At 36.1% G+C, this 12,613-nt stretch overlaps 1 protein-coding gene across 9 annotated transcripts in view; it reads left to right on the top strand.

Annotated features, from left to right (window-relative positions):
* The window catches only part of KLHL32 (kelch like family member 32), a 141,792-nt gene that overhangs the window by 55,425 nt on the left and 73,754 nt on the right, over positions 1-12,613 (top strand). For all 9 annotated transcript variants that reach the window (XM_040057589.2, XM_040057587.2, XM_058419613.1 and 6 more), the window contains one exon: positions 9,037-9,144. In XM_040057589.2, coding sequence (XP_039913523.1) covers positions 9,037-9,144 — 108 coding nt within the window. The remainder of the gene's footprint in view (positions 1-9,036; positions 9,145-12,613) is intronic.

Raw genomic sequence — 12,613 nt, 5'->3', positions numbered from 1 at the left:
TGATTTTATAGAGGCATTTGTTCCAGAGGAAATAGCTAATGGAAGGTAGAGCTTAGCTGATTATAAAAACTATTGTGACAAATAATTGCAATATTAATACAAGCTTGGTTAATCAAGTAGTTCTTCTTTTATTTTGCAAATTGTTAGTGTTTGTTTACTTTTTAGGTTTTTTTATCAGTAGAAGGGTATGAAAAAAACAAAGAAAAATAGTCAGTAAGCTGGGTTTTATTACTTTGCCTTTGTATAAAATAATTTAGTAAATATGCTGGTGGGAATTAAGGGTGGTACTTTAGCAAAAGTGTATTATATTCTTAATGGAAAACAAGATTTAGAATCATAATGGAAAACAGGATTATTTTAAGGGATATGAAGGTTATCTAGTTCAAAACCTCATAAAATGGGCCAGATAGGAAAGATATCTAGTGCAAACTCTCATAAAATGAACCATTTAAAATTTCAGCATTAGACTTCTCACATAACAAGTATGCTTTTGCAATTATCATGCAGAATAGAAGTAATTGCCATAGTTTACTATTGCTTTGGAACATTTGGATGTCAGTGTCTAATGACATTCACATCCCGTTATATAAATGGCTTCTTAAAAAGGTAATTACAATAACAACTAAGATTGTTACTACAGTTCTGTTAAATTAAGCCTTGCTGTACAACTCTTGAATTAGAGCCTGCATACACTAAGCTGGGGCACTTGTCTTAATGGTGTTGTAGGAAGTATGTTTTTAAAATTGAGTCCCTTAAAGGTGTCCAAGTTTGGATCATGATTTTTCCTTGAAGGGGAAAAAAAAAAAATCACAAGAAGCCTTGCCTTTCTGAATTAAATGTGTTGTGGTAGTTAAAATGCTAGTTCAAGAGCTAAGTGACTTTTATTGCAATTTTATTCTGGGCTTGCTTTTGATATCTCTTGCTAAAATCATCGAAGGATGTGAACAATAGGCTTATGCATTCACTGGGAAGCATTAAACCAATTTAAGCCAAAATTTGCACTGTGACTCATGCTTTCTGTGCTTGACTGGAAATGCTGGGAAAAAAACCTGGTTTTAGTTATGCTGTTTTCTTTATTCTCCAAAAGGCAGGCCTGCTTATGGGTGTCTATTGTTAGGACAGGCTGTACATTATTGGAGTTTGATGCAGTGCTTTGCATGGCAGGGCCATTGCAATTTACTTTTCTTGCATCATTCAATTTTCTTGCCATAAAATAAACAGTTATCCCCCTGTGATGGCTTATTAATTTTGAAATATTGAAACGACTAACTTTTCTGTATCTGTAATAGTTCACAGTTTTATATGGTTTTTTTTATTCTGATACGGAGTTGCACGTGGAAATTGTCGAATTATTTTGTTTCTATGGCACTACTTAGATAGACTTTGAATATGAATCTTTTTAGTGATGAGGCAGCAACTCATTAGGAGTAGCATGCTGCTGCAGAGTTCCTTTTTCCATGTAGCTTAAATTACTTTGGGGTAGCTTAGCAGAGCTTTAGGGAAGACATATAACAGTATGAAACTCTGACTATTAAAACATGAATTATGTTTGATGCAGGTTTAATCAAGGATATAACTTGCAAGAAAATTTGGTGTTGTTTTTTTTTGGTTTTTTTTTTTTGTGTTTGTTGGTTTTTTTTGTTTGTTTGTTTTTTGTTTTTTTTGTTTTTTTTTTAACCTTGACATTTTTATTTTGACTGGGAATGAAGACCCTGTGCCTTGTTACAACCAAGAAAATTCAGTTCTTGATGGAGTATCCATATACAAACAGGAAAAAAAATCTCACATCCTTAAATAGTAAGGTAGTTCTTTATTGCAATTTTCATTACTTATTTTGAAAGATACCCAGAAAGGATTATCTTTTTGTATCCAGAATGTAGCATAACAAGTGCCTTGTATATGTCCAGGATTCAGTAAGCTCTTTTGGGCTGTGTAATTATGTATCACTGTCTGACACTGACTTGCTAAAAGAAACTCCAAAGGTTCAGTGGAATTTGCTTTACTAACAGTAATATGTGACACTTGAATACTGTGCATAAAGTTGTATGGTTTGCTGCTCAGTTTTATTTCTTTTACTATATATTCTCTTAAACTATGAATGATAGCTGACCTTTACATTTCATGGGATTCATTTTAGTTGCTTGGCAAATTCTTAAAAACCAATATTTAGGTAGATTTCATAGAGCAGATGAATTTTTGTAGGCACAGTTATCAGTGACTGATGTTATGTGACATTTTCTCTGTGAATTTATATAGAACTTTTTTAAGAAGAATTGTGTAATGAGCCTCTTAATCATATTTCATGCAATTGGTATTGATGGATATGTTTTTCAGTGTGCAAGAGACTCCAGAGGACATGACTGATTGGCTGGTGATTGATTTAGGATAGACAGGCTTCAATTGGGAGGGAAACAAAGCTAGTTATAAAAAGATCAAAGCACATTTTTACATGCTGTAAAGAAACATTCACATATTAAATTGGTTATTTGGATAAGTATACATTGCACATCTAGAGCATAGTTGATGTTTGATGTGGGCATGGTCATGTGTCAAAGCAGTATTTTGACTCCTGTTCATAGATTCTGAACGTATTCTTTTTTGTTGTGATAGGTGAAAACAGCAAAGGAAAAATGACATGGCTTATGTAATGAAGAATAAGAACACGAAGCTAAGGACATCCAAAGGTTATTTCAGGAGCAATAGAACAAAGTAGATGAAATAGATTATGATTTATTTATTTAATATTGCTGCTACATGAACAGGGAATTGCTATTTTTAATGCAAACTGCAACGCATAACATTTTGGCCTGAAAACATTTATAGCCCAAATAGAAAGGATTATATCTGGACTGGATGCTTAGCAGCCCAAGTGACATATAAGCTCAGGTCCCAAATCAGAAAGAATGTGCCACTGATCAACAGACCGTTGATGCCAGTAAGGTTCCTCACAGGCTTAAAGTTACATGTGAAGTGAAAACAATCTTGAGGTATCACATCATAACTGAGATCCCTGAGCAGTGTGGAAAATTGATCTGAGATCTCTGTAGTGTTGGTTTACTTTCTTCATAGCTTTTCAGATGCCTGAGATGAGAAGTACAATCAATTTCCTTTTACGAAAAGGCTATGGAACAGATGAATGTAGAATTAAATGCATATGATATGGGAAGTAAATTTGAATAAAATGCTGCCCTTGATGAAGAAGCCTATCTATTTTAAAATCTTTCAAAAATATTTTTAAAATCTTTTTAAAGATAACTCAAGACCGTTTCATTATTTAATTGTGGAGGCAGAAATTTGAGATGACAAATCAGCTCTTTCAAATGAGTAAAACAATGCTAGATAGTGTTAATTACTTAGAAAATTCAATGCAACAAGATGAATAGCTGAGGAAAACTTTGACTTCATTGATCAGTACTTTAGCACTTAGTTTGCTGAGTGGAGGTAATTTTAAAGTATCCCAGGACATTATTATTGTGTGGCTATGTCTGTGGTAGAACAAGAATTTGTGTAGGTCAGGGCTATGCTTTGGTGGGAAGTTCTAAATGTTTGTTTTGTGTTATAGTGGACTTGGGTCTTGGGCTGCTGGTTGTTACCAAAGCAGTATTTCAGAAAACAGAGGGAGGAAATGGTACTCTTGGAGTTACTGTAGGTTGCTGTAGTAAGCTCAGCCTCTTTGCCCGTTTTTGAAAGCTTAGATTTCTTTTGAATGTTGCACTTAAAGTTGAATCAAACAAAAATGGGAAGTGATAAATGTCTCTTCACAGTCTTGCTGAGGGAATTTTGAGATATTTTAGAGGTTATTGCTATTGCTGTTGCACACTGGAACCATGTGCTTCTTTACTACTAGAAGAGGGAGGGTATTTCTTGAAGGCCTCAGGTCACAGCAGTAAGGTACTTACGATTTCGGTCACAGTGCTCTCTTTTTAACAGCATAAAGCATAACCATTTGCTCATTTTACATAATTTACTTGACTCCTGACACTGCATATGTTTTGATTCTGTTTATTGCCTTCAAAAGGCCTCTAAGATATGTGGAATTCACTGACAAAATTTGCTTGTGTAATATATGTACAACGTAAGTTGTTTTGTGATCATTTGCTGTTTACTATGACTGACATGGCTGTAAGGCTGATGTGTACAAATGAGGAAAAGCTCATGGATATGGAATATCTGAGTAAGAAAATGACTCAAAGGCAAGGAGCAATTTTGTATGTCACCATTGTGACAGTGAGCAATTTGTATTTTGGGGATTTTGACACACATCATGTGTGTCTGTTACCCAGGTATCTGTTCCTGAAGTGGTATGTTGTGAAGGAGCCCATATAAGTTGCTGCAGTTCTGCCTGACTGTTAAAATCAATGTGTCTGGACATTTTAACAGTAATACATTATTCTGATTTGGTGGTATTTTACAGCTATTGTGCATTTTGCTTCTGAAAGCTAAACAACATGCTGAGCATGGAAAGTCAGATACAATGACTGTGCTAAGAACCTTTTGCTTCCACTATTCTGCCTGGTTGCATCAGATCTAATCATATCTAAATCTATGCACCCTGTGGTTGTATGCCATTCAGTTTTGAGCTCTTGTTGTTTTTTGTATTCTATGTTTGTAGAAGAAAATGTTTTATAAAGGTGCCTGTGACTGCTGAGGGCCAAGTTGTGAAACTATAGGTGTGCTCTGTGTTAAATGCCCACCAGCTTGCCACATTTTTTTGAAGTTAAGTTTTCAAGGGTCTGAGAATTTTTTAATGGCTTGAGTATTTTTATCTAAGGACTGTGTGTTTTGTTTTATTTTTCCTTTGGGTTTAGTTCTGTAGCTTTGTTTCTGTTTCAGGCCAAGATTAGAAGAATGGAGGGTTGATTCATTCTTTCTCCAAAAAGAGTAGCTAATAAAGTATCTGCCTGCCCCACAAAAATAAAGCCATCCAAATCTGAAATAAGTGTGACCTCATGTAGAAGTATGGAATACATCTATTTGTGCTAGCATGTTGAGACCTGAATTTTAGAGCAGTTGCCAAAAAATGGCAAGTGGATTGTACTTAGTTTTCATTGGAAGATTTGCTTTGCTTACTTAAAATCTTAAATGAAATATCTGAATTTAAAGAATCAATTTATTTACCACCATGTTGGCTAATTATATGTTTGAGTGGCAGAACAAGATCTGGATATTTAAAGAAGCTGGAAAAAATAGTAAGTCCTCTCATCAGTGAGTTTTAATATAAAAGGGATCTTTGGTTAACACTGGCAAGTTGAACCTTCCAGTCTCATGAAGGTCTTGAAGCAGAAATGAGGCATGATCAAATAGATTTTATTTCAAACTAAAACGTTTTAAAATAAAGTATAATAGCGTTGTTGAAGGAAGCCAATAATGAACATGATTAATGTTTTATGTTTAGTCAAATTTGGTAGCTTTTCTGATGGGTTTGACTTTAGGTTGTGCATTTGACCAAATATTTTGTATTTTGTTTGTTTTTCTTGTCTGTCACTTCTACATTCACCTGAGATATTTATCTTATTGCCTTGTTTTTAATGTACCTGAGGGAAAAATATAGTAGGCTAGTAGCCTTGTATTAAAAGCATGACTAATGGATCTATATAAGCTGACAAAACCTTAGAGTGTTTTCAGGGATGCATCTGAAATTGGAGTTTAACAGCTCAACTGTAACTCATTCTCCAGGTTTTGGGGAAGTCTCTAATCAGAATATAATGGTCCATTTTTTTTTTTTACAGTTAAAACTACAGTATTCAGGTACAGGAGTGCCAATTGAAGGCTGAGTTTGAGTTCAACTTCTGCCTATGGTAGAACAGATTTTTTTTTCATGCTGGATTAAACCTCAACAGCTATCAAACTAAGAAGGAAATTTGCCTGCTGGTGAAGGCAGTGTGGATCAGTGAGCAGTATGAAGTTCATTTAAGTAGGAGACTAATTTTCTGGAGGCTAATCAAGTTCAGCTGAACGTGAACTGTCTGAGGACGATTGCAGGCCTTGTCTTTTGATCAAATTATTTGGCTTTGTTTGCTGAAAAATAGATGTAGTTCCTACTCTGTTTCCAAAACCTTCGCAGAATATTTGAGACGTAACTACCTCAGTGGACAAGGGAAGAGCTACAGACATCATCTATCAGAACTTGTCTTTCACCCCATCTCCCACAACATCCTTCTCTCTAAATTAGAGGGAGATGGATTCATTGAGGGGACTGATAGATGGACAAGAAAGTGTTTGGACAGTTGCTTCCAGAGGTCAATGGCTTAGAGTCCTGATAGGCCTCAGTGACAAGTGGTGTCCCTCGCGAGTCTGTATTGGGACCAGTGTTATTTAATAATTTCATCAAAGGGATTGAGTGCACCCTCAGCAGATTTGCAGATGACACCAAGGTGGGTGTTGCAGTTAACACACCTGAAGGATGGGATGCCATGCAGAGGGGCAGGGACAAGCTTGAGAAGTGGGCCCATGGGAATCTCATGTGGCTTACTAAGACCAAGTGCAATGTGCTGCACCTGGGTCCAGGCAACCCCGGTATTAAGACTGGCTGGGGGATGAACAGCTGGGGAGTCTTTCTGCTGAGAAGGACTTGGGGATGCTGGGGGATGAGAGGATGGACATGAGCCAGCAATGTGCGCTCAGCCTGGAAAGCCAAACGTGTCCTGGGCTGCATCCAGAGCAGTGTGGCAAGCAGGGAGAGGGAGGATTTTTACCCTCTATTCTGTTCTCATGAGACCCCACCTGGAGTGTTACATCCTGCTTTGAGGTCCTCAGTACAGGAAGGACTTTGACCTGTTTGAATGAGTCCAGAAGGGGGCCACCAAATTGATTAGAAGGAGCACTTCTCCTGTGAAGAAATGCTGAGAGAATTGTGTCTGTTCAGCCTGACAAATATTTTAATTTGAAAAGTCATGCTCATTTTAGATTGATAACTTAGTAATGTGAGGCTTCAGAGCTTGCCAGGAGCTGCAAGGTACTCATCAGCCACCTGTTCTTTGGAAAAGCAAACCTGCAGTCACTGTCTGGAACAGATAAGCTTCTCTTCTCAGAAATTCACTACTAGATAAATGTTTTGGAAAATATTCTTTTCACACACCAATTCCTGAATAAAGAGTGTAAAGTCTCAAAGCAACACCATCTACTGAGGGGTAGATTTGCTCACCTTCTGTACACTCAACCCCGTCACTGACTGCCTGCAGAAAGGCTGGAAGTGCTCAGAAGTAAAAGATGCTCTGTGTCCTCCAACCACGCTACAGTAACAACCCATACACTACAGACCTGTACAGAGAAACCACCTAAAGACAGTGTGGTTACTAATACAGCTCTGAATCTGATCAAGGGATAATAGTCACACAATGAGTTAAACTTACAAATACAAAGACACAAAGAACACAATTATCACATGACAACAAACTATCCAACTCTGATTACATTTTAATGGATAAGAAAATTGGCTGACCCTGTTAGAAGTGTTTTGTTTTGTTTTTTTCTCCCTAGGTGTATTTCATGGCTATGTCCTACTGTATTTGTTTGATAAAGCTTTTAAACTATTCATTGCTTCTTTTCTGTTGCCAGTTTCCAAGAAGCCCTGATATCACTTTAATTCGATAGAAATTGCAAAGATAGAAGGAATGGCTATATGATAACTGTCATGCTTGCTTATATTGAATAACTTCCAGGAAACAGATTTATGCCAAATTATGGTGGTTTAATGATGAAAAGGACTAATATTTTCTGAAGAAAATACTTATTTGTAGGAAGGATTCAGTTCTTGAAGTCACCTGAGTCTAGGTGAGTCATGAAACAGTTTGGGTAAAGATGATGTAGTCATTCATATGTCCTAAATAGAGAGGGTAGAGCTTATTTTTTCCGTTTAAATTCAGCACTGCTGGGTGGACAGATTGCACATATGAAATCCAGTGAGCTTGTTGATTGTTTCAGCTTCTGCAGGTATCAGCCAGAGTATAGAAAGAAGCTAGCAGGGGTTATGTCCATGAGAAGTGCTTTGTTACTGAAGCTCCCCTAAGTGTAGTTTGGTAGCCTGTGTAAAGATATTGAGTATATAGCACAAAACCTACTGGGGATAAGTTTAGACTTTCTTCAGTAGTGGCAGATGGCAGAACTGTTCAGTTTATTTGTTCACAGTTTACTGTTTAAAAACTCTCAGTGGTGTATTTTGTTAAAGAAGTGTGGGAGGGTGCTGAAGGATGGAGAATGGGGCTGATAAGTAGGGAAGGAGTGGTAAGTAGAGGTAGTGCAGCAGGAGTGCAGGTTGAGAGGGAAGAGTGAAGGGCAAAGAAGTTTAATGGAGATTAGAAGACAAAGATTCTCACAAGGATTCAAGAGAATCTGTAGGATTCCTTCAGTCTGGAGAGACACTGAAGACAAATGACCTGGAAAGTAAGGCTGGATGAAAGGGAGATTTGCTGTCCTCACTGGTATATTCAGGGAAATTAGCTAGCACCTTGCCTATCTTCAGTTTAGATTTTATGATATGAGAAACTGAGGCAATAACAAATAAGCAGAGGTTATAAGTTTAGGTGATTGTATCTCCATCATTCCTCTTCATTTAATAAGTTGGTTATCGCATTGCTCACGTTCCAGTCTGAGATGCTTATTTGAAAAGGATTGCTTATAAAAGATGTTTTTTAACTGTCCGTTCTTCTGAAGTAATTGTGTATGGCTTATTGCTCCTTCTTATATACAATGATTACTTATGGTGGTGCTTGTGAAGATTATTCTTTTCCAGAGTCCAGTTATCTTTTTTTATTTAATGATACCTTTTATGATACCTGTTTATGATACTTTATTGTGTGACTGTTCTCACTGATTTCACCTGAATTACTTAGTTAAGAAGTATGTATGTATGGAACAAAAGGATTTACCTCAGTTTATCTGGAATAAGTGCTTGTATTTCTTAATGATAAAAGGACTTGAAAGATTGCCCTGATGTTACTGAAAACTTGGTATAGATCTCATTCTAACTCTCAAGGCTGCTACTATTTGGAATTCTTATCCAAAATTTCATGATGGCATTTCTGTTTTTTTCCATAGGCAATGTTCAGTCTCTGCATGGTTGAGAGTGAAGCTGATGAGGTGAATTTACATGGTGTCACAAGCCTTGGTTTAAAACAAGCCCTGGACTTTGCATATACTGGACAGGTATTGTACAGTTCTTCAAGTTAAGAAACACAATCAAAAGCAACTGCAATAAAAACTGAGTATGAACTTTTTAGAGATACTAGAAAATAGTTTTCTTGTGCACTGCTCAGTATAAGGTATTTTGATTTAACAGATCTTAATTTTCTTATACTGTGGTGGATGTTTTCTTCTGAAGTATTGTTTAATAAAAGCACTGCTTTATGTGCATCGTCAGGTAGGGCTTGCAAGCCCTTTTTATGGTTGCCTAACTATTCATAAAATCTTAATTTAAGTTGAATCTGCTTGCTAAATTAGATGTAAAGAAAAGTGTTTCCCTTGTAATAATATTTATAAACCCTTCTGTGTTTGACAAATTATATAATTGAAGGGAAATGTAGTCTCTTATTCTCTGGACACATGCAGTTGAGGTATCTTTGTAAATGCATATAGGTAATCTTAATTTTGGCCCTCTTTATGACCCCAGGTTAGGTGGTACTTCAGAAAATGCAGGGTAATACTCCTTTTCCCTATGCCCCTTACCAAAAAAAAAACCACCAAACCCCAAACAAACCCCTCAAAAACCCAAACAAACAAAGCCCCAAAAAAGCAAGCAAACAAACAACAATGAAACAAAAGAAAAGAAAAGTGTTGTGGTTTTGGTTTTTTGTGGGGTTTTTTTGTTGTTGTTGGTTGGTTGGTTGGTTGGTTGGTTGGTTGGTTGGTTTTTGTTTGGTTTTTTTTTTAATGACCTGCCATTGCTCTGCTCTGCATGCTTGGAGAGTGTTGCTGTGTGACTTTGTCTCAGTTCAGAATTCATGGATAGAGAGCTCAGAACACCCAGCTATTTTTTGCTTTGGACTTTAAAATTCTAGATAACCAAACTATTTCTGGAATATCACTACAGCAGTTGAGACCATTGACACACTAGTGACTTTTATTAGTTAATTTTGAAAAGGAAGGTTTAAATCCATATTATGATATTCTAAAGAGTTATTGGGTTATAAAAATTTAAGGCATCTGCTTCCATATTGTGAATGGAGTATATGGCCATATGTGGGTATTTTTGGGGTGTTGTGGGGGTTGGTTTGGTGGTGGTTTGGTGTTTTTTTTTTTTTTGGTGTTTTTTTTTTGGTTTTTTTTTTTTTGTTTTTTTTTTAAGTAGGAAAAAAGAAAAAAAATATTTTAAAGGAGCTATTTTTGTCACCAGTCCAGAAAACAGTTATGCGTTAGCATCAGTCTTGGACACTAGCACTTAAATTTCTTTGAAAAAATTTGAGTTTGTGCTGTTTTGGAAAACATAATTTATTCAAAGATTTCTTTGATGTAAATGATAAACAGAGATGCCATACCATATTAGTGAATTAGCTGAAGATCTCAGTACATAACTTGTCATTGGTATGTTGTTTTTTTTTTTTTCTTTTAATTGAAAGCTTTTGTTAAAAATGGAATGTCTTCGATAAAAATGAAAATGTTAGGTACATATACATCATTATATTAGTAATTTAAAACTATAGGTTGATTATTGTGAAGAGAAAAATATGGTTAAATGAACCTGTCATTTTAGATGAGTTGTAAATTATATATATCTGACCCATCCTATCTGCTGTGATTAGAGGCATTCCCCATCTTTCTGCAAAATTCGGAGTATAACAAACCCATGTAAAATACATTGAGAGCATTTGAAAGGGTGGATATGGCTTTTATGTAACCCAGCAAGTGACCTCAGGCTGCCTCCAGGATAGTATCCTCAGATCCCTAGGAAATATGTACCTTCTGTCCTTGGTCCTTTAGAGACTTTTGAGTCTTCCATTTTCAGGCATAACCTACTTTGAGTAAATGAGTGGGTTTCCTGAGTTAAATATAGATGTGCATATATGTACAGTTGCTCATACATATCAGGGATTATAAGGCAAGGCTTGCTCTGTTGTGTCTGTCAGATACACCAAGTGCTACTTTGATGCACAGACGAATGAGAAGGATCCTGTAGGTGTTCTCATGGAAAGATGCCTTTGAAACACAACTCAGTAAAGTGTGAGTCTGAGAATTAGCGTTGTCTCGTTTCTCTTTCATCCCTGGAATTCTCTTCTGGCACTGTGTATGTATTGAGCATTGCTTATGCTCTGACTCAGAATGACAGAATCTGGGTGAGCATTTCAAGGGAGTGAGTGGGAGTAATCCACAAAGGCTATTAATAAATAGCTGGATTACTTCATGCTTGCATCAGAGAGTCCTGAAAACAGAATTGTCTTTAGCTTGGTTTGCAAAATCTTCCTGTTTTTAAAAGACAAACAAAATATTTCTTAGGAATCCAAAAGTCACTCATGCCAAATATAACCTTATATTGCTCTGAAAATGTGGGTATCAAGATGTGATCTTAAGTGCCTCTTAAAAGTGAAAACCATGAACTCTTTTTTTTTTTTTAAATCATATTTGGCCGAAATGTTACTTCAAAAAATTGGTGTTTCTCGCTCTCCAGTTAACACTCTGGAAGTCTCTAAAATATCCACCAATTGCAGAATTGCAGCTTTCTTCTCTTTACTTCTTACTATATACTAATATTTGGCACGTTGCACTTCAAATTGACTGCGAATTGAGCGTAAACTAACATACTGGAGACATCTGGTGGAAATATTTAATATTGCATGATGACAATAGTTGATGCCTGCAGTTTTTTAAAGTTACTAAAATGAAGAAATTTTATTTTTAGGATGACTATGACATTTGAAATTAAACTGTCATCCTTGCTTTTTGTTAATTTGAAATCTTCCTGTAGACTTCAAATACAACCTTCATCTTCCTTTCTACTTAAGCAGACAATACCTTCTAATTACTGTTGAAAACACTTTGCTTTTTAGGAAAAAATGATTGTTCAGAAGAAAAGAATATTTTAAAACTCAAGTTAAGTATAAATATAACTCCAGCTGAACTAATCTATTACTATGGTCCTTAATAATTACAAAGAAAGAAATTTTGCCACAGAAATAGATAAAAACTGATAAAAGGGATGGCAGTAGACTTTGATTTTGTTTTTTGCATGAATGTTCTCAGTAATCCTTTAATAATAAAATCTTCAGCAAAAGATGTCTTAGGTATGTTTCATCTTGTCCGTAGGCATTTTACTGTGTAATCCCCATATTCAGAATTCAGAGGTATGACTCTTTTCCTGTTTAGTTGACTTGTCCTGTTGTAGTTGCCGTATCCTTTCTTCCCAAAAGGGCTTTAAGGTCATTCTCTCTTTTACTTCATGGTTGGCAGCAATAAGGCCAGACCAGAGTCTCAGTGAGTAGATTACTCACCCTTTCTTCTCACAAGGGCATTTTGTGTCAGATGTGCCTTGCAAGGGAGAAGGATCAAGTACAATCAATTTACAAACTATATGTTTTAGAATATTCATATAGAGAAGCATTTCTAGGCAAAGAACTTGGAGCTCACAATTCCTGCTGTCAAAATAAGAGCCTTAATCACTGTGTCAGAGACTCATGGACATTGT

Source organism: Hirundo rustica, chromosome 3, assembly GCF_015227805.2.
Source record: "Hirundo rustica isolate bHirRus1 chromosome 3, bHirRus1.pri.v3, whole genome shotgun sequence".
Lineage (NCBI taxonomy): Eukaryota > Metazoa > Chordata > Aves > Passeriformes > Hirundinidae > Hirundo > Hirundo rustica.
This window is presented reverse-complemented; position numbering and strand designations above follow the sequence as displayed.